The sequence below is a fragment of the Sylvia atricapilla genome, chromosome 7 (genome assembly GCF_009819655.1).
Source record: "Sylvia atricapilla isolate bSylAtr1 chromosome 7, bSylAtr1.pri, whole genome shotgun sequence".
NCBI classification, from domain to species: Eukaryota; Metazoa; Chordata; class Aves; order Passeriformes; family Sylviidae; genus Sylvia; species Sylvia atricapilla.
This window is the reverse complement of record NC_089146.1, coordinates 37,784,142-37,811,198: the sequence shown is the minus strand read 5'-3', so window position 1 is coordinate 37,811,198 and position 27,057 is coordinate 37,784,142. Positions and strand designations below refer to the sequence as shown.

General features: G+C 46.4%; 1 protein-coding gene across 1 annotated transcript in view; it reads right to left on the bottom strand.

Annotated features, from left to right (window-relative positions):
- Window positions 1-22,867: 22,867 nt before the first annotated feature.
- The window catches only part of KCNJ3 (potassium inwardly rectifying channel subfamily J member 3), a 30,727-nt gene continuing 26,537 nt past the window's right edge, over window positions 22,868-27,057 (bottom strand). Inside the window, exon 3 of the mRNA XM_066323220.1 lies at window positions 22,868-23,454. Coding sequence (XP_066179317.1) covers window positions 22,868-23,454 — 587 coding nt within the window. The remainder of the gene's footprint in view (window positions 23,455-27,057) is intronic.

The following is a 27,057-nucleotide window of genomic DNA, read 5'->3' as shown; positions in this document are numbered from 1 at the left end:
CTGAAGCCTTCCCTTCTCCAGGGGAACATTCCCAGCTCTGCCTGGAGCCTTCCCTTCTCCAGGGGAACATTCCCAGCTCTGCCTGGAGCCTTCCCTTCTCCAGGGGAACATTCCCAGCTCTCCCAGCCCGGCTCCAGGGAGGTTTTCCTTGGATGCTCCAATGCCCTCAGCAAGGGCACAAAGTTTTTCCACCTGGACATGAAACTTTGCTGTTACTCGGCAGAACAACCTCTCTTTGGTTGGGATTGATTGATTGTTGCTTTTCCTTGGAGAAATCCTATGAGTTGCCTCATTAGCAGGATTGGGAACGCTAATTGGTGTCAGTCTCCAGATTGGAAGGCACAGCCCCAACCTGTCCCTGCTGGCAGCAGCTCCCTCTCTCTGGCAGCATTCCAGGCCCGGGGTGTTTTGGTTCAAGGGAAACAGCCTGGAGCTGATTGTTTCCTGGAAAAACGAGGTTTCTGTTTGCTCTCAGCAGTCTTGGCTGAGCTGGGCTCAGCACCAGCTGATGTTTTAGGTCAGGCCTTGGTTCTGACATCAGCGACACTCCATGCAAACTGTAATAGGATCATCAGGGAGGGTCCTGCTCCTTGACCAGATCCCACTGGCTGCAGGGAATGCAGGGGGAAGGATCATGGATTCTCCCACCCCAGGAAAACGTGTTTGCTGTTGTTGTGGTTTGAAAACAAACCAAGTGAGAGGCTCTAAGTCAGAAAATACAGTTTAATGAGAAGAAAAGGAAATAAAATAAAATAAAATAAATAAAATAGAATAAAAGCAACAATACAAAAAGAAAAAAATAAACCACTGACAGAGTCAGAACACAACCTGATCAGGGTGATGGAAACAGTCCAGGTGAGGTGTCTTCCTGAAGCAGTGATTCCATAGAAAGGTCTGGTAGCTCCAGTCCTCTGGGAACCCAGTGGGTGAGGGCTGCTTCTACTGTCCCAAATCCCAGCTTATATCCAGGTGAGAATGCTTGGCCCCTCCCCCGTGGGCGGAGCATCTCCCAATGGGATGCTGAGTCATCCAGGAGCTCCTTGATGGCCCATTAAAGAGAGATAACCCCCCGAGGGAGTTATCTGTGAGTCATGGCAAGGCATTGATGGGCCATTGACTGAAGATGGTGATAGAATACATCCCAAACTCCACCCCAGGACAGCTGTGATTCCCATGGCCCTGCTGCTCACCAAAGGCCAGCCCTGCTGGTGTTTCACTGATGCTTCCCAATGAGGCTGAAGAGGACACATTAAATTATCAATAACCTCTCCAGACAGGATTTGGGAGAGTTTTGGGAGGGTTCCCCATTCCCCGGCAGTGTCCCAGGCCAGGCTGGACAGGGCTTGGAGCAGCCTGGGACAGTGGGAGGTGTCCCTGCCCAGGGCACTGGATGGGCTTTAAGGTCCTTTCCAACCCAAACCCTCCCGAGGCTTTAGGATTCTGTGGAATGTGTATGGTGAATTTTTCCACTGCTTATTTAAGATTTTGGTGGGACTGACCTCAAAGTCCAGCCGGGGACTGAGAACAACACCTGGGACAATCTCACTTCCATTTTCTGTCGTGCTGCCTCCTAATTTTCCTGGGATTTCAGGAAACATTTTAAGAGGAGGAGAAGGAGTAGGAGCAAACCATCAGCAGGTGGTTTCCTGCCTCTGGAAAAGGGTGGTGAGGCTGGAGAAAGGGGAGTGAAGGAAATCCCGGGGACCTGGTGGATCCATTCCCTTTGGAAAATGTTCTCAGAGATATCCTCAGGCCAGTCTTCCCTGTCCTCTGAAAGTGGGGAATCGTTTCCCTGCTGGGGTGGACTCCATGGCCAGGCTGGAAGGGATCACCTCACACAGCTCCCTGGGCTTTGTAATTCCCATTTTTTGGGAGGAAGGTCACTGGAATAATCCAAGGCCAGCACATTCCTGGCAGGGGATGCTCCACACAGGATGCTCCTCTTCCACAGCCCTTGGAATGAGGGATTCCAGACAAGCCTTGGAGAGGTCCAAGGCTAATGGAGGAGTGAAATATGGGATGTGTCAGGAGTTTAATTAAAGAGAGAACGATTCCAGTCCCTCAGCTCGTTTAAACCACAGCTCAGGAGGGTCTTCTCTTCTCCCAGGTAATTATCCAAGCATTCCCTGCACACATTCCCAAGGAAAAGGGGAGTGTGCTCATCCATCGCCCGGTTAATGCCAGGGCTGCTGATAAACAGGAGCAAGGAGTTATCAGGGTGAAATGGGATTGGGATTTTCCCAGCCCCCTCAGCACCACAGGAGCCTCTCCCAAACCAACCCCAAGAGCTGTTTCAAAGCAGAACCCTTATAAACCAGCAAATAATTAATATTAACACTTAATTAATTGCATCATTCATTCCATTTAAATAATGAAATGACCAGACCATCTCTTCCCGGCGTGGGGAGGAGGAACAAACCCTCCCATGGCACAGTTGAAAATCCAGCTGAGGATTCCCTGGGTCCTGTCTCGTCCTCTCCAGGGGCCAGAGCACCTGGAAGTGCCCAGAGTGCCCCAGGAGGGCACGACCCCTGTGCCAGCAGCTTTAATCACACACACGGTTTGCTTCGTGTCCTCCTCCTCCTCCCATTTGGGTGCAGAAAAAGTCAATTCAAGGGGCAGAGAAAGCCGAATTAAAGGTGCAAATAAAACCCAATTGAAGGGGCAGAGAAAGCCGAATTAAAGGGGCACAAAAAGCCCAATTTAAGGGACAGAGAATGCCCAACTGAAGGGGCACAAAAAAACCCCAATTGAAGGGGCACAAAAAAACCCCAATTGAAGGGGCACAAAAAAACCCCAACTGAAGGGGCACAAAAAGCCCAATTTAAGGGACAAAAAAACCCAATTGAAGGAGCAGAGAAAGCCCAATTAAAGGGGCACAAAAAGCCCAATTTAAGGGACAGAGAAGGCCCAATTTAAGGGGCACAAAAAGCCCCATTATAGGTGCCTTCAAGCATGGCTGGAAGGCTCCTTTCCCTCTCCATGGAGAGCATGGAATGAGATGGGTTTTGATGTCCCTTCCAAGCCAATCCAGCCTGGGACGCGATGGCAAAAAGGGACCCCAAAGGTGGCAGCTGGTCCCTGGGGTGGGAGGGGTGGGAATGCAGCAGCAGGGCTGGAATGAGCTGGGACCCCCCAGGTTCTCCCTCAGCCCCTTCCCACTCATCCAGTGGGACCCTCGATGTCCCAGGCCCCCAAGCTCTGCCATCTCCACCCCAGGCAGGGCTGTTCCAGGGGGCTTCAGCTCCACATCCCAACCCTCCCACAGCCCTGGGACCCCAGAGGGATTCAGCTCCACATCCCAATCCTCCCATGGCCCTAGGACCCCAGAGGGATTCAGCTCCACATCCCAACCCTGCCATGGCCCCAGGACCCCCAGCCCAGGGGGCTTCAGCTCCACATCTCCACCCTGCCATGGCCCTAGGACCCCCACCCCAGGGGGATTCAGCTCCACATTCCACCCCTCCGACAGCCCTGGGACCCCCAGCCCACCCCAGGGGGCTTCAGCTCCAGAACCCACCCTGTGACTCCCTGGATCCCAATCCCGTGGGTTTGGAGGCCCTGGATGTGGCGGCTCCTCCTGCCCCGAGCCCGGCAGCTCCAGAGGAGCAGGGATAAATTTAGAGTGGGAATAATGTACATTATGAATGAAGGAACACGTCACTCCAGCCCGACACGGAAAGGCACTCGCAGCTCTGCTCTGGGCTTCCTGAGGGAACAGGACTTCATTCCCTTTTCCAGCCTTCATCCATATGCAAAGCCCCTCTCCGGAGGTAAAAACCTTTCCTGCTCATCCATAGATAATGAGGGACGGAGTTATAAATACCTGATGGTATTTAGATCTTTCACAAGTTCCGGCTTCAGCTGTTCCCAGGGCTGGAATTTTCTCCTGCCAGCCCCGTGCCAGCCTCTTTCGCCTGGAGAACAGGACTTGGAGACGGGGATGTATTTAATTAATAATTTGTCAGCTCTAAAGGAGTGCTCAAAGGTTGTGGGATTTGTGTGGCCACGCTGAGGGAGGAGAAGGATGATGGCTGAAGAGCTGAGTCACTGCAGAATGTTTTATGGAGCAGAATGAAGTTATGGCCCGGCAGGAAAAAGATGTCAGGAAAACTGCAAATCCTTCCCCTGCCTCAATCCAAAGGTGCCATTCATAAATCAGCTTCCCACCAGAGGGGAGGTGGATGGAAAAGGGCAGGAATGGCTCTTCAGGGTTGTTCCCAGCCCAAACCATTCCGTGATTCCCAGTGATGGATTACAACGGGGAGGATTTGTTCCAGAACATTCTGAGGGCAAAGCTGTGCCCTGGTTGCTCGTGCAGACCTTGAATGCAGGCACCTTGTCCCCAAATGCCACATGACCCAGGAATCCCTGCAGGGGTGGGGACAGGCCCCTGGGCATGGAGAATTCCAGATTTCTGGCCCCCAGCAAACACTGCAGTGACCTGAGCCCATGGAAAAGGCTCCAAAATGGAGTGACAGCCCTGGGATTGTGGGTGTGGGGTTTGGATAGAAGTGTGGGATAGCACAGGGGGGGAAACTTGGAGTGTCTTCTTTCTTTCCTTTTTCCTTCTTTCCTTTTTTTGTTCTTTTCTTCTTCTTTTCTCTCTTTTTCTTCTGTCAGAGTCAGGGTTAAATGCTCAAGAGACAGTGTTTTGTGCTTGGACTCAGATGTTTATTAATTCTTATCCATGTCACAGTGTCACAAGTTGTGAGTTGTAGCTAACAAAGTGAAAAATGGCTCTGCCTCTATCTCTCTACAAGGTTTTTTAAGCACAAACTGTCAAATTAAGGAGTGACACCTGAATTATTTTTACTTTTAACCCAATAACCAACCACCCCTGGCCCACAATGGGGATTTTCCTACCCAATTACAAAACACCACCCAGAGCCATGAAGGAGAAGGTGAAAAAGAAGGACTCAAGCAAAACCCCAAAAGCTCCATCTTGCTTTATATCTATATTACTATATTCTAAACAATTAATCTCCAAGTTTCCCCCCCTGTGCTATCCCACACTTCTATCCAAACCCCACACCCACAATCCCAGGGCTGTCACTCCATTTTGGAGCCTTTTCCACGGCCTCAGGTCACTGCAGTGTTTGCCTGTGAGCACAGAAATCTGGAATTCTCCATGCCCGGGGCTCCAGCAGGTAAGTAGGTGCTGGAGAAGAAACTGGGATGATTTTTTCTGGCTGTACAGGGCTATTATCCCTTAAATTAAAAACAGCCAGTTCCAGCTAATGAGCTCCAGCCCACCCCATGTGCAAGACGAACTCCTGCTAGATGGAGAGCTTGGGTTAATCCAGTAATTATCAAACGAGTGAAATTATTCCTAACGGGCTGTAATTTGCTGGTCAAGCAGATAATTGCCATCGCTGCAGAAAGGAAGGAAAAAAGGAGGGTGGAAATCAGCTGTGGCCCCCAGGTCTGAGGGCAGAGGCTTCTCCTCATTCCTGCTCTACCCTGGTGGGGTCTGGGAGTAACCCTCAGGGCTGAGCTCTGCAGAGCCACAAATTCCCCCTGAGCTGCTTTTCTCCAGGCTGAGCCCCTTCCCAGCTCCCTCAGGAATTCTCCAACCCCTTCCCAGCTCCCTCAGGAATTCTCCAACCCCTTCCCAGCTCCCTCAGGAATTCTCCTGCCCATTCCCAGCTCCTTCAGCTGCTCCAGGTATTTCTAATTTTGGGGGAGGTTGAGGAGGAGGGTCGGGGGGGGAAATCCTTAGATTTGGTAATTCCTAAAGACACATTTCCCTGAAAATTTTGACAACTGGAAGCAGAAGACCATTAAAAAAAGCCCCACTTGTTTGAGAGCAGAGTCACTCAGTGCTCTGGGCAGGAGAGGGGGCACAGGATGGATTTCATGGTCCTGGAGAGGCACAGGATGGATTTGGTGGTCCTGGAGGGGCACAGGATGGATTTGATACCCTGGAGAGGCACAGGATGGATTTGGTGGTCCTAGAGGGGGAACAGGATGGATTTGATACCCTGAAGAGGGCACAGGATGGCTTTAATAATTTCATTTAATATCTTAATAGTTTAATAATTTAATTTAATTTTTCCTAGCCTCTGGGATTCTGGGGTTTGGTGCTGTCAGGGCTGCTGGGTGTGAGCTCAGCCTGCCTCTCCCAGCAGATCCCAGCCCTTTTTGGGTGGACACCTCACCCTTCCCAGCCCTGCAGCTTTGCCTCCTCCTCATCCCGGGCCAAATCTGAAATCCCTGCAGTTCAGGAGCCGCTGGGGTTTTATTTTTCCTTGCACTCCGCGCTCTGACCCGGCTGATTTGGGTTTCATTAAGCAGCTGCTGACTTTCCCCTTATATTAACATTTGCCGCTGCTTATAAATAAGAAATGAGGTTCTAATAATAATCCCTTTCTTTGCTTAATTAAGGCACTTTGATTTAAGGACTGCTGAGTGTTTTTTCTGCCTCCTGGTTTGTTTTTCACACCTCGCCTTAATGATCCCGGCGTGGGAGGGATGGTCGTGAGCAGGGGGAACTTTCCTGGACAAATTTGGGCACCTCCCGGGGTGTGACAGTCACCTGTGACCCAGGGCTCTCAGTAATGACTTCCAGATGTCTCCAGTGAGGTTTTCCAGGGAATCTCCTGGAAAAGAGAGGCAAAGAAAGGAAACCAAGGCAGGTGATGGCTGTAAAAACCAATTCCAAGGGCAGCTCCTTTTCCCTCACCAGCAGCCTGGGAAAGGGCGGAGCAGGAATAAATGGGCCACAAATCCACATTATAAAGTTGGCTTTTCACAAATATTAAAGATATTTCACAAATATTAAAGTGAATGCTGTATGTATAATACTGGAAAAGTTTGCTGTATTAATATGGTTTATTTCTGCTATTAATGAAACTTAGAAATAAGTCGTGTGATGAATATATATATATATATGTATTTCTTGGGGTATAGCATGGTATTAAAATCAAGACTGCTTTTGTAAGTATAACACAGGGAATGGAAAGATAATCAGAAACCATCCGTCTTATTATTATTATAATCTATTATTATATAATAATAACCATTATTATATATAATATCTATAATATACACAAGATATAATCGATTATATACAATAGATAGTATTGTATATAATCTATTATATATAGTTGTATTATATATTTTATATAATATATAAATACTTTATATAAAAATATAATGTAATATAATGTAATATAATATAATACAATATAATATAATATAATATAATATAATTCCTGGATTATTTTATCCAGAAGACAGTGACCAGAGCTGCAGGGGTGGAATTTATTGATCCCCTGGAGAGGCTGGGACATGAGACCACCAAGAGCTGTCCCCAGGAGATTTATCCACCAGGAGTTACACGATGTTAAACTGGTGAAACGGGGCAGGTTGGGGGGCCTGAAACCAAGAGAATATCTAAACTCAAATATTTGACTAATTCGGGGTCTTTTGTGTTGGAGGCCAGGACATCCCCTTGGATGGCCTGGGACCCGAGGAAGGGAATTTGAGCCCTGCACAGGGGGTGTGGAGCTGGGCCAGGGCTCAGAGACCTTGGCACAGAGCCCAGGAAAACATCGGGTTTGATTTTAGTCCATGGGAGAGGTTTCCTACACAAGAGAGAGGAATTACAAACCACCAGGATGTGAAAACAGTAGTTTAGTACAGCAGAAGATGCAAAATTCAGTACTTTTAGAATTTATAGAATAGGGGTAAATGGGCACAAGATGGTGGAATTTGGGTGGTACCTCATGTATTTCTCCTTCCTCGTCCTCCATCTTTTGGGGTGGGGATGGCACAAAGGAGTCAGAGTGGATTGGAGCAAAGTAGAAATGTCACTTTTAGTGTGGGCACTGGGCATTGGCACAAAATAGTAAATAACCCACCCGTAGTTATCTGTATAAATGTTAGGGAACATCCCATCAGAGGCAGTCACCTCGTGTCCCAGCTGCTGTCCAGACCTCGGCTGGGAGCAGAGAAAATTCTGAGATATCGAATAATAAACAACACGAGAAACCTGAAAACAGACCTTGAGGACTCTGCTTTTTTATACCAACGCGACTCGGGGCTTTCAGAGGGCCAAGGACTTTAAACAATCTGAATCTTGGGTGAGGAATAAACTCTCCCCGAGACTTCTGAGTATGTGACAAACTGGTACATTTACAGGAGTGTTTTCTGGGTCAGGGTGTGCTCTCCTGGCTGCATGCGAGACCCTCTGCTTTATTTTGGATTCCTAATTGTCTCATTTTTGTATTAAGCTATTTTTTTTTTAAAAATACCCAAGAAAGTGAACCTCATTTTTCACAACTGGATCCATCCAAGGGAGGGAGAACCAACACCTGAGGCTGAGCAATGTGAGCTGTGAAACCCTGGAGCTTTGCCTGCAGTCTCTAACAGCCCTTCCCACTTTATTTCATGTCAGTCCCTTGAAAAAAAAACCTTGTTTTAAAAATACAGCGGGGCTCAGAAACAGGGAGAACTTTCAGGTGACGTTTTTAAATACATCTCTGCGTAGACAGCCAGGGAAGGAGGACATGAATTAATACCAAATCAATCGGGATAAAACCTGCATGGGAACAGCTGATTCCTGTGGTTGGAGGAGGAATCATGGTGGTGATTCCTGTAGGGAATGTCAGCCCAGCCTTTTGGGGTGTGATCATCTCCCTGCAGGGGCCAGGAGGGGTCTGCTGGGACAGGAAAAGGGGGAAAAGCAGCAGGGACTGAAACTGGATTGAAGGAAGGTTTTTATGACAAGAGTGTCCAGATTTGCTGTGGCTGCCCCTGGATCCCTGGGAGTGTCCAAGGCCAGGCTGGAGCAGGTTGGGATGGTGCGAGGTGCTGGGCTTGGAATGGGATTTAAGCCTGGGATGGTGGGAGGTGCTGGGCTTGGAATGGGATTTAAGGAGCCAGGGTTTATGTGAAGGGTTCTGGGGATCAGAACCTCATCAGAATCTCAGGATGGGAAGAGCTGATCCCATTTCCCAACAATTGTCCTGATGCAAACCTGACATTTTGCCTGACCAAGTCCCTGATTGGGGATTTGTTTGGGATCCTGGCTCCTTTTGGAGAGCTCTGATTGCCCCACATCCCTCCCCAGCCCCGGTGTTGTGGGAAATCTCCCTCCAAAGTGACTCAGCTCTGGAACACAGGAGGTTATGATGGTTTTCTATTTCCAGCTGTCAAAACTTTTAAGGGAAATGTGTTTCTAGGAATTTAGGAAGTACCAAATCTTAAGGGTCTTTTTTTTTTCCACCCCAAAACATATATATATATAAATACCTGGATCAGCTGAGGGAGCTGGGAAGGGGCTGGAGAATTCCTGAGGGAGCTGGGAAGGGGCTCAGCCTGGAGAAAAGGAGGATCCAGAGGGATCTTTTCCCTCTCTGGAATTCCCTGCCAGGAGGGGACAGCCGGGGGGATTTGGGATCAGGGAACAGGGACAGGAGGAGAGGGAACAGCCTCAGGCTGGCCCAGGGGAGCTCAGGGTGGAGATTTGGGACAATTCCTGCCCATCCCAGCAAATTCCCACTTTGTTCCCGGTGGGATTTACGTGTGGAGCCCGGGAATGCTGAGTGCAAACATCCCCCGCCCTTTTCCAGAAGGTTTCCATGGAATCCAGCCGGTCCTGCCAGACCCCGCAGGTTCCCAGCCCTCCCCTCACCTTTCCCTGCCCACCTGCTCCGAGGTGTGAGCTTGGCTAAAATTAGCTCCTTAATTAACCATTCCCTCCTGTGCCAGATGGAGCCGAGCTTCCCGGGGCTGGGAGGGATTTGGGAACCCAGGGATGACACAGAGCACTGCCAGCCCTGCTGTGTGACAGCACAGGGGTGACAGCAGCGCCACCCCCGCGCTCTGAAGGGACATTTTAGGGGGAAGGAATTTGGAATTTTGCGCTCTCCGGCCGGTCTGGGTGATGGAGGAAGGGCTTTCCATCCCTCTGGAATGTGCTCCGGGAATTGCAGGCAGCGCTGCGCGCTCCGGGGCTGGGGAAATGTCCTTTCCTTTGGCAAGGTTGTCTCCATGGGAACCGGCCGGCATCTCTGGCACCGGGAATGGCTCTGCTCCCAGCGCCGGGAATTCTGCTCTGCTCCTTTCCCTGGGAACAGGCGGGGGAGGGACAAGGGCTGGGAATAATCCCCGAGCTCCAGAACTTTCCTCTGGCGTGCCCTGGCCCTTGGCTCGTGAGAGAATTGAAGGAATTTCAGATGGAAAACTGCAGCCACATCCTGGGCAGTCAGGGCTTGGAGGTGTGTGCTGTGGGATTCCCTATGGAATAGCGCGGGAGAGCTGGGAATGTTCCCCTGGAGAAGGGAAGGCTCCAGGCAGAGCTGGGAATGTTCCCCTGGAGAAGGGAAGGCTCCAGGCAGAGCTGGGAATGTTCCCCTGGAGAAGGGAAGGCTCCAGGCAGAGCTGGGAATGTTCCCCTGGAGAAGGGAAGGCTCCAGGCAGAGCTCAGAGCCCCTGGCAGGGCCTGAAGGGGCTCCAGGAGAGCTGCAGAGGGACTGGGGACAAGGGCTGGAGGGACAGGACACAGGGAATGGCTTCTCACCATCCCTGTGCAGGAATTCCTGCACCATCCCAGTGAATTCCTGCAATATCCCTGTGAATTCCTACAATATTCCTGCAGTATTCCTGCCCCATCCCAGCCAATTCCCGCCCCTTTCCCGGGCAGTTCTGTGGTTTTTGTTTCCCAGCTGGGTCCCGCTCTGGTGGCAGATCTCCGCTGGATGCGCAGGGGAAGGGCAGGCGCTCATTAAAGGGCACATCCCGCTGATTGGTGGCAGCTAATTAGCGGGAGCTGTATCCAAGTGGGCGGCCGGCACGAGGCTCTGGCGTTTATTGTCCCTCACGGAGAGGGTTTGATGATATTTTGGGGTGTGGTGGCTGTGCCACGGTGACCGCGACACTGCCTCCTCAGTGCTTTTATCAGCAACAATCCGAATTATGGCCACGGCAGCTCCCGGCTCCCAAACCTTGGCCAAGGAAAAACCCTTTTCCCTGCTGCCCGTGGCTTTTGGGATCTGCTTTAATCGGGGTTCAAACATTCCCCACGCCTGACAGGATTTTGGGTGTCGCCAGGAGCTCTCGAGGCTCTTCATCCAAAAATCCTGGGCCAGTTTGGGCTCAAGTGATTTGTGGGAATTGCAGGAGACAAAGGGCAGTTTGTCTTTGGGTGGGATTTTTATCTCCCCTTCCAGAGGCAATGGCTTGGAGCTGCCCGATGGGAACTGGGACAGGAATTCCTGGCTGAGCTGGAATTCCCAGAGATATTCCCAGGGAAGTGGCCAAGGCTGGGTTGGAGCAGCCCAGGGATAATGGGAGGTGCTGGGGTTGGGACAGGGTGAGATTTAAGGCCCTTTTCAACCCAAACCCGTTGTCTGGGATTCCACGCAAAAGGATTTTTGGCGATATCTTAGGATTTTTGGGGGGATAAATGCATTTTCAGTGCTGGTCACAGCCAGTGCTGCTCTCCTCCCCTGGGCTGTAATTCCAGTGGGTCCTGGGGCAGTCCTTTATTCCAGCTGGATCCCCTATTCCCTTTCTTTGGGTTGTGCTGCTGAACCATCCCCGGGAATTCCTTTGTCCTGGAGCATGCACAAAACTATGGAAACCCTGATTCGGGCTGGGAGACCCAGAGCCTGGACTGGGCATCCTCCTGAGCCCAAAATCCAGCCCCAAATCCTGCCCTGGCTGTGGGCCAGAGGGAAAACCTGGGCTGTGGGGAAGAGCAGCACAGCAAAGCTGGGATTTGGGAGAGGAGCAGGAGGAGGGAAAAGCCGGGACACGGAGCCTCTGTGTGCTGGGAGCCCGGCAGCAAATCCCCTTTTATCAAACTGGAGCCAGGCTCCAATTCCCAGGGGATTTAAGCAGGGAATAACGGAGCCGTGGGCGGGAGGGGACCCAAAGGACCTTGCAGGGCCACTGCCATTGTCCCGCTGCCAGCTCCTTGTCCCTGTTTTTTCCAGGCGCTCCGGGATGCAGCAGCTCCGTCTCTATAGAAACCGGCCCCGGGCTCTGCTGCAGTCGCTTCTCCGGGGTTTTAGTGCAGAAAAAGGATTGATGGCAAGAGGAGAGGAGGAGAAAATGAGGGATAAGGCAGGAGCAGCCGGGATGATCCCAAATGGACAAATTCGGGGTTGTTTTGCCCCGGTGAGGGAGGGGAAAGGAGGAGAGATTGGATTGGGTTGATATTTAGATTGGATTGATGTTTAATATGGGTGGAAGATCGGGAGGGTTTGAATTGCTTTTGACCCGAAAGTGGGTGAAATAACCGGAGCTGGGTGGAAAATAAACACACATTTATTTATTTGGGAGGGTCGGCCCCAGACTGACAAAAACCAAACGTTCCTTTGGTGAAATCCTCATTTTTTTGGATAGATTTATTATTGTTTAAGGTTGATTTTCCCGTCAGCTGTTTGGAGAACCATCCCTGGTGGAACTGCTGATGGAATTCCCGATGGAATTACAGAATTTCCTGCCCCATTCCCAGCAAGGGCTGCCATGAGCCGTGATTCCAGAGGGAATTGGATCTCCTAGGGAATCCCATGACTGTTCTCTCATTTCCTCCTCCTTTGGGAACAGATTCCATACAAATACACATCCCTTTGGTTGGAATTCCAAGGATATTATTCCAAAGGGTGACTTGCCTACACTTTGGGTCGGACTCATCTTTTTTTTTTTAGTGTGTGATTTAGCAAGTGCTGGAGATTCTACTCCGTGCTCGTGCAGCCTCTACTTCCAAAATACCCTGGAAAAAGCCTGGGATGCAGCATTCCAGCTCTGCCAGGAGCAGGGAATGTGTGGGAAGTGTGGTACAGAAACAGAACCACTCCTGAATAGCAGCGGGAAAAGAGGAATAAAACCCAGGAGGTTTGTACTGCTGGAGATGAATAATTAAAAAAAAAAAATAAAATAAAAGCACATTTCCAAAGCACTGTCTCCTGCTGGAAGCAAGATTTCCCATCAGATTTTCAGGATTTGGCAAGAAGGTCTAACCTAAAGCGGGATAAATACTCCAAGTGTTCAGCTAAAGTCCACTCTGGGAAGAAATTCTGACTAAAAATCATTCCTCGTGGTCTGCTCTGTTTGGAACAATGCTCTGGAGTCTTCAGGATGGGGCAGGCCCCATCCAAAATATCCCATGGGAGCAGGAACACTCCAGAATTCCTGGGATAAGGAAGTTTGTCTTCAGCTTTGGAGCTCCCAGCTCCATGAAGATCCCGGTGCTGCTGTTGGAAGGGTTTTAAAAGCACCCAGAGGTGGGCGGAAGGTCAGAGGGAGATCCCCTTTTCCCTCCCAATTCCCAGCCCCTGGAAGTGACTGATCCCAAAAACCCCAGGAGGAAACAGGGATCCAAACAGGGATTTGGGATGTTGAAGGTTCAGGAGAGGAGTGATGAGACCCTGTCTGCTGGGATGTGAATCATGGCAGCATCAGCCGATGAGAATTCCCATTTTATTCCAGCCAAGTTTGTAGCCCAGGATTTGGGATGTTGGGAATGACTTCAGCTCCCAGCAGAATTTCCAGGTGGAAGGGTTTGGCAATATTCCCATTTTCCCATCTCCTGGTTCCAGAGGTCTCCTGGAGGGTGCAGAGCTCCCACTGGGCTCGCCCCTGGATGTGGGAGCCAAACGGAACTGGGAGATTTTGGAGCTATGACAAAAGGGGAATATTTTGGAAAGACATCCTTTTTTAAGTTAAATCCCTCCCCCCCAAATATTATTCCAGTTTTGAAGCCTCCCTTTCTTGGCTGTGTTGGACACCTCTGGATTTTCCAGCTCCCAATTTGGCAATGGGATCATTCTGGCTCCACAGAATTCTGTGGAATTAAAATTATTAAAAATATTTTTATTTTTATTTTACATTGAAAAACATCTTGGATTTCCTTTTCCCCTCTTTTCCTCCCAGCGATTCCTGCCACCAGGATTGGGGAATTATTCTCCGTGCTGGCACAGCCTGGAACTTCCTCCTGAGGTGCTGCCAGGGGGATTTTCCACGGATACATCCCATGGTTTTCCCCAGGTGTTCTGCTGCTGGGACACAGGTGACACCCTCGATGGGAGGTCTCTGTCCTCTTATACAGATAAGTACTATTATTATTATTACATGTCTATTATTATTATTACGTGTCTATGATTACTATTATGTGTCTATTATTACTATTATGTGTCTATTATTATTATTATTACATGTCTATTATTATTACGTGTCTATTATTATTATTATGTGCCTATTATTATTATTACATGTATATTATTTACAGTTCTGTTCCAATACCCATCACCTGCACTCACAGGGTCACCTCCACTCTGACCCCATCCCCTGAACCACTTTGTGCCACTGTCCCCAGGAGATGGAGGTCAGGGGAGGAGAATAATCATCCAGGGCACTGCCCTAAATCCCCCATCTTGTCCCCATTCTCCTCCACTCTAAGAACCCCAAACCCACACAATTTCCCACCCTGTGACACACGACACCGCTGTCTGTCGCACCTCTGTGACTTGTCATTCTTCTCTCAGTGTTGGAAGGTTTTTCCAGGGACTGAGACCAAAGGCTGTGTCCTCCTGGGTTCTGTGACAGGGTCTGCAACCCCCTGGACAGAGCCCAGACCCCCCTGGCCGGGATTCAAACTCTCCTGTGCAGGTCTCAAACCCTCCTGGACACATCTCAAACCTCCTGTGCACATCTCAAACCTCCTGGACACATCTCAAACCTCCTGTGCACATCTCAAACCTCCTGGACACATCTCAAACCCTCCTGTGAGATCTCAAACCCTCTTGTGCACATCTCAAACCCTCCTGTGCAGATCCCAAACCCTCCTGTGCAGATCTCAAACCTCCTGGACAGATCCCAAACCTCCTGTGAGATCTCAGACCCACCTGTGCACATCTCAAACCCTCCTGTGAGATCTCAAACTCTCCTGTGCAGATCTCAAACCCCCCTGGACCCATCTCAAACTCTCCTGTGAGATCTCAAACCTCCTGTGCACATCTCAAACCCTCCTGTGAGATCTCAAACCTCCTGTGCAGATCTCAAACCTCCCGGACACATCTCAAACCCTCCTGGACAGATCCCAGACCTCCTGTGCAGATCTCAAACCTCCTGTGCAGATCTCAAACCTCCTGTGAGATTTCAAACCCTCCTGTGCACATCTCAAACCCTCCTGTGCAGATCTCAAACCCTCCTGGACACATCTCAAACCCTCCTGTGCAGATCTCAAACTCTCCTGTGCAGATCTCAAACTCTCCTGTGCACATCTCAAACCCTCTTGTGCACATCTCAAATCCTCCTGCTCAGGTCCCAGTCCTCTCTGCCGAGGTCTGTGACCTTCCAGGGTGTCCAGAGGAATGTCCTGGACTCCAGCCCATCCCCAGATCCTCCCGTTGCTCCTGGTGGGTGATGCTGAGCTGTGGGATGGAGCGGGAGGATTTCCTTGTCCATTGGTGAGGGCAAGGACAAGGAAAACCCCGGAGGAGATCCCAGAGAGACAATCCCAGGAAGGTTTAGGCTGGAAAAGCTTTCCAAGGCCACGGAGTCCAGCCATCCCCAGCAGTGTCCAATGTCCCCAAGTGTCACATCCACAGGGCTTTAAATCCCTGCAGGGATGGGGATTCCACCTGAGCCCCTTTTCCATGATGGAATTGTCCCAATATCCAATCTAAACCTTTCCTGGGGAAGTTTGAGGCCGTTCCCTCTCCTCCTGTCCCTGTCCCCTGATCCCAAATCCCCCCGGCTGTCCCCTCCTGGCAGGGAATTCCAGAGAGGGAAAAGATCCCTCTGGATCCTCCTTTTCTCCAGGCTGAGCCCCTTCCCAGCTCCCTCAGGAATTCTCCAGCCCCTTCCCAGCTCCCTCAGGAATTCTCCAGCCCCTTCCCAGCTCCCTCAGGAATTCTCCAGCCCCTTCCCAGCTCCCTCAGGAATTCTCCAGCCCATTTTTGGCCCATCCATCCATTTCTAACCCAGGACTGTCCCCTCCTGGATCGGAGCAGCCCCTGGGAATCCAGGTCCCTCCAGGTGTTGATCCAGGCTGGAATTTCAGGATTGGGATCGTTCCAAGGCTGGGCTCTTCCCTCAGCTCAGGACCACAAAAATCCAGGAATGAAAAAATATCCTGGAAAAGGTATTGAGATGAAGGGGAGGGAAAAATTGAATGTGGGAATGAGAGCTTGGAAAATAGGAAAGAAATAAAAAATAAATTAGAATTTTTTAAAAATTAAAATATATAAAATGTAAAATGTAAAAGATAAAGGACAAAATATAAAAAATTTTAAAAATAGATCATGTAGGAAAGATGAACTATAAAGTACAACATGTAGAGCATAAAATAAAAATCTAGAATACAAAATACAAAATGTAAATTATGGAGCGTGAAATACAAAAGGTAAAAGAAAACCGGTAAAATACAGAATAAAAAATAAAATTCGAAATATACAATATTAAACCCAAAATAAAAATAATACAAAACAAAGTATAAGATATGAAAAATAATTTTAAATGAGAGGATTTGTGATGTGATGATGAACAGAAAAAATATAAAACACTTTGGTTTACTTACTTTAAAAATTAATTCATTTAAAAAATTAAATTACTTACAAACTGTGGATTTAGGGGTATTGCTAATTAACATTAATTATGTTATATAATTCCCCCTTGGAGAGGGGAGTAAGGTCCTCTAAATACTATAAAACATAATAATATTTTAAATTATTTATTTGTTATATAGTTATAATTTAATGTAGGTATTGTTTTATACATGCTTATAGTATATATTTTAATATTCTATTTTATATTTATTTATATTTTATATTATTGATTTATATATTTATATGATAGTTTTTTATATAATAGATATTTCTATATATTTATGTATAACCGTAATGATGTATGATTATAATGTGATTTACTTAAATTACATAATAAATCATATACAATACTGAATATAAATAGAATACTTATATTTAGCTATAATATTTATATTTAAATATGATGAATTACACATTTATATTTTTTATTTAGATAAAATATATTTAGATATTTAATCATTTTATCTATATTATTTACATAACTACGTATTAATAGATTTCATTCTATATTTATTAATACCATCTATTCTATATTTCTATTTCTATTTATTTATTGCATATTATACATTTATTATCTATATTACTATAGATATTTTCTACATCTATCTTTTATTACATATTTAATTATATGTTTCATCCTACATTCGCTAACATATTTTATTATATATTTATTGAGCCTATTACAGATGTCTTTATTATCTACTATTGTATATTTTTTTTAATCTATTATTATCTCTATTTTATTCTTTCTATTCCTATTCTTCACCCCCAGCCTCATCCTGACACTGGATTTTACAAAACACAAGAGTTTGGGAACAGGGAGGCTTTAACACACATTTTTATTATTTTTATTTTTATTTTTATCGTTACTATTCTTAACAGTATTAATTTTATATTGTTGTATTAGTATCGTGTTACTATGGTGTTATTATTGCTATATTTATATAGTGATATTATACATTTTATTATTTATCTATTATTAATAGATTATATTTATATTATTCTTGGGTTTATATTTATATTTCCGTTGTTATTTTTATTAATATTTTGATCCCCAAGTGCTGATGCGCCGCACTAAAATTTCCACTCAGACCTCGAATTTGTATTTTGATATTATAGATTCTATTATTTATCATAAACAAATAATATTTATATTGTTGCTTTATTATTATTATTATAATTACTATATTATTATTATTATTTTGCTCTGCTGGTGCCCTGCACTAAAATTTACACTCAGAGCCCAAATTTGTATTGATACTATATTTCTTATTATTTATTTATTATTAACAAATTCGAATTATATATATGTTTATATTGTTATTGTTGTTATATTTACATTCATCATCATTATTAATAATTTTATTAATATTATTATTATTTTGATCCCTAAGTGCTGCTGCCCAGCACTGAAATCTCCACCCTGACCCTAAATTTATACTGTGATATCATATAGACTATTATTTATCATTAACAAATTAAAATTACAGATATCTTTGTATTAATATTCTTCCTGTTATATTTATATTCATCATCATTATTAATAATATTATTTATACTACTATGATTATTTTGTTCACCAAGTGCTGGTGCCCAACACTACAATCTCCACTCTGACCCCAAATTTGCACTGTGATATTATACAGTCTATTATTTATTATTAACAAATTCAAATTATAGATATGTTTACATTAATATTGTTGTTGCTATATTTTGTATTCATCATCATTATTAATAATATTTTTATTAATATTATTAATATTTTGTTCACCAAGTGCTGGTGCCCAGCACTAAAATCTCCACTCTGACCCCAAATTTATACTGTGATATCATATAGCCTATTATTTATCATTAACAAATTATAGTTATATTTATATTGTTGCTATATTGGTTATTATTATTGTTGTTATTATTCCTATTATTATTATTATTCCCACTTTTCCATGGCCAGGGAACAGCCCCTAAAGGACTCCACAAACCTCCAAACGCAGCTCAACCCAAACCAAGATTTCTTATTTTAGAAATTTTATTATTTTTTTGCTGCTTTTCAGAGTGAATAAACTTTGATTTTTCACCAGCCCCCAACGGTGAGAGGAGGAAATGAAGAGTTTATTATTAACTAAAAATAAATGGAATTAATTTAAATTAATTATATTTATTATCTATATATTTTATATTATTATATATTATATATTATATGTTATTTATTATATAATATTATAATTATAGGTAATATATATTAATTATATAATTATATAGAATTATATGTACTATAATTATATATTATATATATAATTCATTTGAATTACTAAATAAATATCTAAATAAATAAATATGATAATAATAAATAATTTTATTAAAGTGACAAAAGCCTCAAAACCGGTTTGGGGCAGTTGAACAAAGCTGGACTTGACTACATTATATATTTAATATAATTCATTTAAATTACTAAATAAATATCTAAATAAATAAATATTATAATAATAGATAATTTTAATAAGTGATAAAAGCCTTAAAACCCGTTTGGGGCAGTTGAACAAAGCCCGACTTGGTTATATTATATATATAATATAATTAATTTAAATTACTAAATAAATATCTAAATAAATAAATATAAATAATAATAAATAATAAGTAATTTTATTAAAGTGACAAAAGCCTTAAATCCATTTTGGGGCAGTTGAACAAAGCCGGACTTGCCTATATTATATATATAATATAATTAATTTAAATCACTAAATAAATATATAAATAGATAAATATGATAGTAATAAATAATAAATAATAAATATAAAATAATAAATAATTTTAATTAAGAGACAAAAGCCTTAAAACTTGTTTGGGGCAGTTGAACAAAGCCGAATTTGGCTCTACCCCAGAACCCAAACAAACTTCCACACTCATCCAGGAGACACTGAACAGCCCCAAAAACCACTTTTATTTCTTTTATTTCTTTTATTTTTCATTGAAATATTTACAATTTTCCAGGAGAATCCAAGCGGGAATTCAGCAGGAGGAGAGAACACAGACCGGCTGTGCAATCGATCAATCAATCAATCAATCAATCAATCAATCGTCGGTAATTACAGTTTCTTTTGACTGAGCAGAGGCAAGGGCCGGGTTCAGATGTTCATTAATGAGTCCAAATTAAGTGAGCACGTCATAAAAATGAAATATGAACAGGAGGAAGTCCCTAAAATAAAGGAATACGGACAAGTGGCTGTGTTTGTAATAATAATTCTCCCAATATTTGCTTTTTTGGGGCACGTTTTCATGTAAAAATCAGAATTTTCCAGGTGCTCCCTATTTTTATGGCATTTATTGGATTAAGTGAGGCTCCTTTTCCAGTTTTTGCCCCACTTCCCTTCCGTGGGGGGTTTTGGAGAGGGTTTTCCAGCTGCAGCTCTTCTCCCTGGAATGTTTTCCACTGGATTTCTGTAGGTACCTTTTCAGGGGACCCCAAACTGCGCCCAGGCTGCTGTGCCAAAATCAGGAAATACAATGGAATAAAATGGGATGGGACAGGAAAAGAGAAAAGAGAAAAAATAGGAAAAAGAGGAGAAAGGAGAAAACAGAATAGAGAAAATAGGAAATAGAGAATAGAAAGGAGAAAATGAATAGAATAGAATAGAATAGAATAGAATAGAATAGAATAGAATAGAATAGAATTAGAAATTAAAATCAGAATAGCATTAACATTAGAATAGAATTAATAAAGACTAGAACAAGAATAGCTAAAGAATAAGAATAAGAAATAGAATATATTAAGAAGAGATTAAGAATAAAAATAGATCAAGAATAAGAATAGGAAATGGAGTAAGAGAATTGGTATAGAGTAAAGCAGGATAGAGAATGAAATCAAATAGAACAGAATTGGAATAAAAAATAGAATAAAGAATATAATAAAGAATAGAATAAAGGATAGAATAGTAATGGGTTAAGAATAATAACAGAATAAAGAAAAATAATTAGAATAGAAAAGAATAAGAATAAGAATAAGAATAAGAATAAGAATAAGAATAAGAATAAGAATAAGAATAAGAATAAGAATAAGAATGAATAAGAATAAGAATAAGTTAAGAAACAAAACAGAACAAGGAAAAACCATAGAATTAGAATAGGATAAGAAAATAACAGGAGTAAGATCAGGATAAACAATGGAAAGAACTCTGGGAATTGTCCCAAGTCCTCGGGAATGCAGTGACAGCCACACACTGAAACTTCCAGGGAATGTGGTGGCTGAGCCAGCTCCAGCAGTGCTGGGCTTCCGAGCCCTTGCTCCATGCCAGCATCCAGAAAATCCCAGTTTTGTCCTCCCAGCCCATCAGCTCTGTCATTAATTACCCAGCCAGGCTGGCATGGCTGTGAGAGGAGCCAGGGGAGGAGCCCTGGAGATCCCTGTGCCCACACCTGGCACCACCTGGATGTGACCTGGGGGTCTGACCCACGGATGGCACCTGGAGCCCTGCCCTGGCTGCTGCTGGGGGGCCTTGGAGCCCTGGGCACAGAGAATTCCAGATTTCTGTGCTCACTGACCCCAGCAAACACTGCAGTGACCTGAGCCCATGGAAAAGGATCCCAAAATTGAGTGGGATTGTGGGTGTGGGGTTTGGATAGAAGTGTGGGATAGCACAGGGGGCAAAACTCAGAGTTTAAGGATTTAGAATACAGTGATATAGATATAAAGCAAGATGGAGGGTTTAGGGCAGAGGCTGAGTCCTTTTTCACCTTCTCCTTCATGGCTCTGGGTGGGGTTTTGTAATTGGGTAGGAAAATCCCCATTGTGGGCCAGGGGTGGTTGGTTATTGGGTTAAAAGTAAAAATAATTCAGGTGTCATTTCATAATTGGACAGTTTATCCTTAAAAGACCTTGTAGAGAGAAAGGGAGCCATTTTCTACTTTCTCAGCTAGAACTCATGGTTTGTGAGACTGTAACATGGATAAGAATTAATAAACATCTGAGTCCGACCACGAAATTCATCTCTTGAGCATTTAACCCCAACTCTGACAGAAAAGAAGATATAAAACTACACCTTCCCTACCCACCCATCCCTCCACCTCCCCCAAACCTCCTCCAGGGAGCCTCTGGGAAGGCCCCAAACACAGACCAGGTCCATGGGCACCTCAACCCTTTGGGTTTTGGGGAGGTGCCCCACCACAGAGCCCACCTGGGCTTGATCCCAAAGCGGGTGGGCAAAGGAAACCCAAACACAACCAGAGAGGAACCAACGCCAGCATTTCAACATTCACCCAACGTTTGACTCCTTCTGAAAGCCCCAGGGAGGCCTCCAGCTCCAACAAGGTCAACCCAAGGCCCGACCACAAACCAAACCAAGGTCCAACCACAAACCAAACCAAGGCTTTCACCACAATAAAGCAGGAGGAACGTGGAGGTCCCACCTTGGGACCACCCACCCCTGCCTGGCCCAGAGGGACTGGGGGAATCAGGGCTTTGCTTTTGGGGTGCAGTTCCTCCAAGAGCAGAGCCTGCTTGGGCACATTCAGCTTTTCTCATGGTTGGCTGTTTCAGCAACAGGAGGAATCAGGCACGTCCTGCTGATTTTCTTCCACATATAAATCGCAAAGATTTTATAAAAATGTTACTAATTGTACCTAAAGTGTGAACTTGAGTCATTTATTTATCACTTTGCCCAGGCTTAAGAACACAAGTTTCTTCTCTAAACAAAGCCTGATGAAATACAATTATTTTTTTTTTCCCCCAGTGGCTTTGACAACTCCCCCCTCCCAAAGAAAACAAAACAAAAAAAAAACACCTGAATGCAAATTAGAAATCAGCAGTGGACTTAAGGCGAGCAGATTTGGTGTGAGGAGTGAACTAAAACACCTCCTTGGAGGAAAAAAAAACCCACAAAAGAACCCACATGCAGCAAACAACTTGGGTGAGCAAATCACAACCTGCAGCAGGAAGGAAAAAAAAACAAAACCCCAAACGCTCTGAACTCAAGTTCCACTTACCCTGCCAACTCCCCGCTCCACATTGTCCCTATTCCCTGGGGAACACGGGGGCAGGAAGGCCCCTCTGCACGGTATTTTTTGGGGGGATACAGAGTATAAACACAGGAGGAGTCATGCCATGGACTAGATGCAGAGTTGGCACACGGTTATTGCATGCGCTGGGATCCTGCGCGCCGAGGACGCGGCTCTGGCTGAGCATCCCATCTCCCGGAGCAGCGGCTCCATCCCGGTTTCCCCCAGCCCAGCCCGGCTCCCTCGAGTCCATTCCCAGCTCCAGGGCAGCCCCCGGCGGCCCCCAGCCCGTGGGATCCCCCCGGCCCGAGCCCGCGTTATGTGAAGCGGTCCGAGTTCATCTTGCGCAGTTTGGGCGGCAGGTTCCCCTCCATCCTCCCGCCGCCCCCCGACAGCTTCTGCAGCTTGGGGGGCAGCTCCGCCACCGACTGGCTCATGGGATCCGACATCATCTTGGTGGTCTTGGAGCCCAGCTTCTCCTCGGAGTTGCCGGGCACCGAGCTGATGCGCTGGAGTTTCATGGGCAGGTCGCCCATGCTGTAGGCCTTCTCCGAGGTGGTGGAGCTCATCCTGAGCAGTTTTTTGGGGAAGTCGTCCCTCCCGGTGATTTTCTGCAGTTTTGAGGGCAGCTTGGTGCCCACCTCGTCGAGCCCATCCAGGCACTCCACGGAGCTGTTCCTCTCCTTGCTGTTGCTGACGGCGGGCGGGATGAGGGGCGAGGACATGAGGAGCATCTCCTCCTGCTCCTTGACGCTGTAGGGCGGCGTGGGCACCTCGAAGGTGGCGTGGAACTGGGAATAATCCACCTTGAAGAAGCCTTCCTCCAAGGAGATCACCGGGAAGAAGCGATGGCCCCAGAGCACCTCGTCCTCCGTGTAGGATGTCCTGGCTTGGCACGTCATCCCTGCAAGGAGAAGGGAGGGGAAAAGCTCCCACCGGTCCCAGGGAATTGGGGATGCGCTGGAAATCCTGGAGCAATCCCACGGGAATGGATTTTACGGGTTTAAATGTATCATCAAAAGGAAAAAAGAAATAAAAATAAAAGCATCGGCCTGCCATTGTTTGGAGGGAACGATGCAGCAGGGGAGGTTTAGGTGGATATACGGGAAAAGTCCTTCATGGAAAGGGTTGTCCAAGGTAGTGCTGGAGGGATCTCCGTCCCTGGAGGGATTTCAAAGCCCTGTGGATGTGACACTGGGGGCGTGGGGCAGTGGCACTGCCCGACGGTTGGACCTGATGGCCTCAAAGGTCTTGCCCTTTTCCATAAGGATTCCGTGATTTTAGGATCCTACAGCTGTCAAATCGTCATTCCCAAGGGGAAAGGAGCCAATGGCAGTGGAAGGGGTGGAACTGAGGAATTCTCAGTCACATATTTGCTGGAAAAACCCTTTTCCTGACCCAGAGGTGGGGCTCCTGAGAGGCGTTTTAAAAGCTTTTATTCCATTTTCAGCTTCATGTGAAGGCTGAGACAATACAGATGTTACAATTCACGCCATCACAATCAGAAGCCAAACTACTTCCTAATTACAATACTAATTATAAGCAATTTTTGGCCTACCAGCTTTTGCCACACAATGCTGCTAACGCCCTAAAGCCAATAACCTAAAAACAGCCCACATGGGTCCTGCTACAATGAACCTTTCATAGTTTTATTTCTCCAAAATATCCGGTCTGTTTGCATCACTTGAGCCTTGTCTCCAGTTCCATTTCTCTCTCAGCGCTGCCTGTCCTATCCCATGGCCTTTCCAAACATGTTTTATCTCAGAGTTTTCACACAGATGCACAAAACCACGTGAGCTTTGTGCCAGGCCCGGAGAATTCCTTACAAATCCAAATTTCCCACACATTTACAGACCCTTTGTGAAGGTGCTGCAGCCAAAGGGACACGGGGGCTCCCTGAGAACCCTGCCACTGCAGCAGCAGGAGCTGCAAGGGCAAGTGGGACCTGTCACATCCTAAAGTATTCCTCAGTTATTCCCTATTTCCCCCATATCCATGAACACACACCAAACCAGCCCCTCACCAGCACATTCCAACCCGTCAGCCAGCAGCAAGTCCTACAAAACACATTTATCCCTCCTCAAAGGCCTCAGCAGCAGTCTGCTCCCACATCCATCGCTGCCAGGCTGGGATCCAGCTCCTAGGGATCACCAGGGAATAAAATCCATGACCAGGAGGCACAACACTGCCCTTCCTCTTCCTCCCACTGTGGAGAAAAGTCCCCTCAAGCACCAGACCTGACCCCTGGGAATCAGAGGGAGATTCAGATGCTCATGGATTGCTGGAGGCTTCCAGAAGAAAATCCTGCCTTTTTTTTTTTTTTTTTTTTTTTTTTAATCATTATTATTATTATTTTTAACCACTCTCTGTAGAAGTCTGTCAATAGAATCACGCTGCCATTTGCTCCTCACGCAGCCAAGTGGAAATGTGACATTTGGATCTCAGGAAGCTCCATCCACCTCTGCAAACACATCCCCTGCCTGCCTCAGCAGGAGCCAGGAGGAAAGGAAAGGAACTTGGGAAGGCACAGGAAAAACAGCAGCGAGGGGGAGTGGGGTGGAATGTGACACACAGCCAGGAAAATTCCAGTTTATCCCACTTCACGCCACTGCTGATGGAATCAGTGCTGGTTTGGCTGCTGATCACAAGACAAAACTCTGTTTCCCACTTTATCTCTTGGGAGGAAAATGTGAATCCGGGGATTTTAGCCCTGGATGCTGCTCCCACTGCCAGGGAGGCCTCACACCCAGAGCATCCCACAGCCTCGCCAGGACACCTTTGGTACTTCCCAAGGAATTCCCACCCAGAGCCCAGGTGCTCCTGTTTAGGAAGTGGAGAGGGAGCAATCCCACTCCTAAAGGGGTTAGGGAAAAGCTGCAGTTCTGAGAGAGATGGCAAACTGAGCGAGCTGCAATTCCAGCTGTGCCCTTCGCCCTGCAGCTGCTCAGCAGCAGATCCCAGAGCTTCCCTCCGTGCCTCTGCCCTGAGTGCAGCTGGGGCCTCGCTAGGGACTGAACGTGGGATTGCACATCTGCATCCAAAGCCACATCTGCATCCACAGCCACATCTGCATCCATAGCCTCATCTGCATCCACATCTGCATCCAAAGCCACATCTGCATCCATATCCCCATCTTCATCCATAGCCTCATCTGCATCCATAGCCACACCTGCATCCATAGCCTCATCTGCATCCATAGCCACATCTGCATCCATAGCCACACCTGCATCCATATCCTCATCTGCATCCACAGCCACATCTGCATCCACAGCCACATCTGAATCCATATCCACATTCCCATCCACATCCAATCCATACCCACATCTGCATCCACATCTGCATCCACAGCCACATCTGCATCCAAAGCCACATCTGAATCCATATCCACATTCCCATCCACATCCAATCCATATCCACATCTGATCCATACCCACATCTGCATTCCCATCAGCTTCTGCATCCACATCCTCATCCCCTTCAGCATCCACAGCTCCAGACCCATTCCCATCCACATTCCCATTCAAATTGGCATTTCAATCTGCATTCCCATCCCCAGCCCCTTCTGTGTGTGCACCCACAGCTCCAGACCCAGATCCATCTGCATTCCCATTCCCACTCAAATTCACCTCCCAACCCCCATCCTCCTCTATCCATCCCCTTCTGCATCCCCGTTCCCACCCCAGGCAATCCCATGGCAATGTCCCAAGGGCTGTTTCCACCTCCTGCCTCTCCCAGCAGCCTTTCCAAGAGGGAATTTTGTACCCGATTTATCCCCATGGAAAAATGGATCAGCGGAATCTCGGGAAAATCAGATTCTGTCTCATTCCCACAGCAGCTCACTGGAGGGAAAAAATATTTGCAGGAATATCGTTTGTCTTTCGAATCCATTTATCTCCTTCCCCGACAAACCCAAGGGCACAAATTATTTAAGAGCCTCTCAGGATGACGAGCAGCAGCCAATATTCCCAACATTCCTGGGAATATCTGTCAGCCACCAGACAGTGCTGAGAGCTGCTGCCATGGCCAGGGCAAGAAATCAATTCCCAGCTTTTCCTCCAGCCCTGCTGCATTTTCCAGCTTTTCCTTCGTGTTCTGTTCTCCCTGCCTCCGCCCCAGCTCCGAGCTCTCGGTGCTGCTCTGCTGCTCCACACCTGTATTCCAGCAACAGCAGGATCCCAGGATGGTTTGGGTGGGCAGGGATTTAAAAATCATCTCATCCCACCCCTGCCACAGCAGGGACACCTCCCTGTGTCCCAGAGTGCTCCAGCCTGGCTTTGGGCACTGCCAGGGATCCAGGGGCAGCCACAGCTGCTCTGGGAATCCCAGCCCAGGCAGGAATTCCCAATTCCCAATGTCCCAGGCAGCCCTGCCCTCTGGCAGTGGGATCCATTCCCTGTGTCCTGTCCCTCCAGCCCTTGTCCCCAGTCCCTCTGCAGCTCTCCTGGAGCCCCTTCAGGCCCTGCCAGGGGCTCTGAGCTCTGCCTGGAGCCTTCCCTTCTCCAGGGGA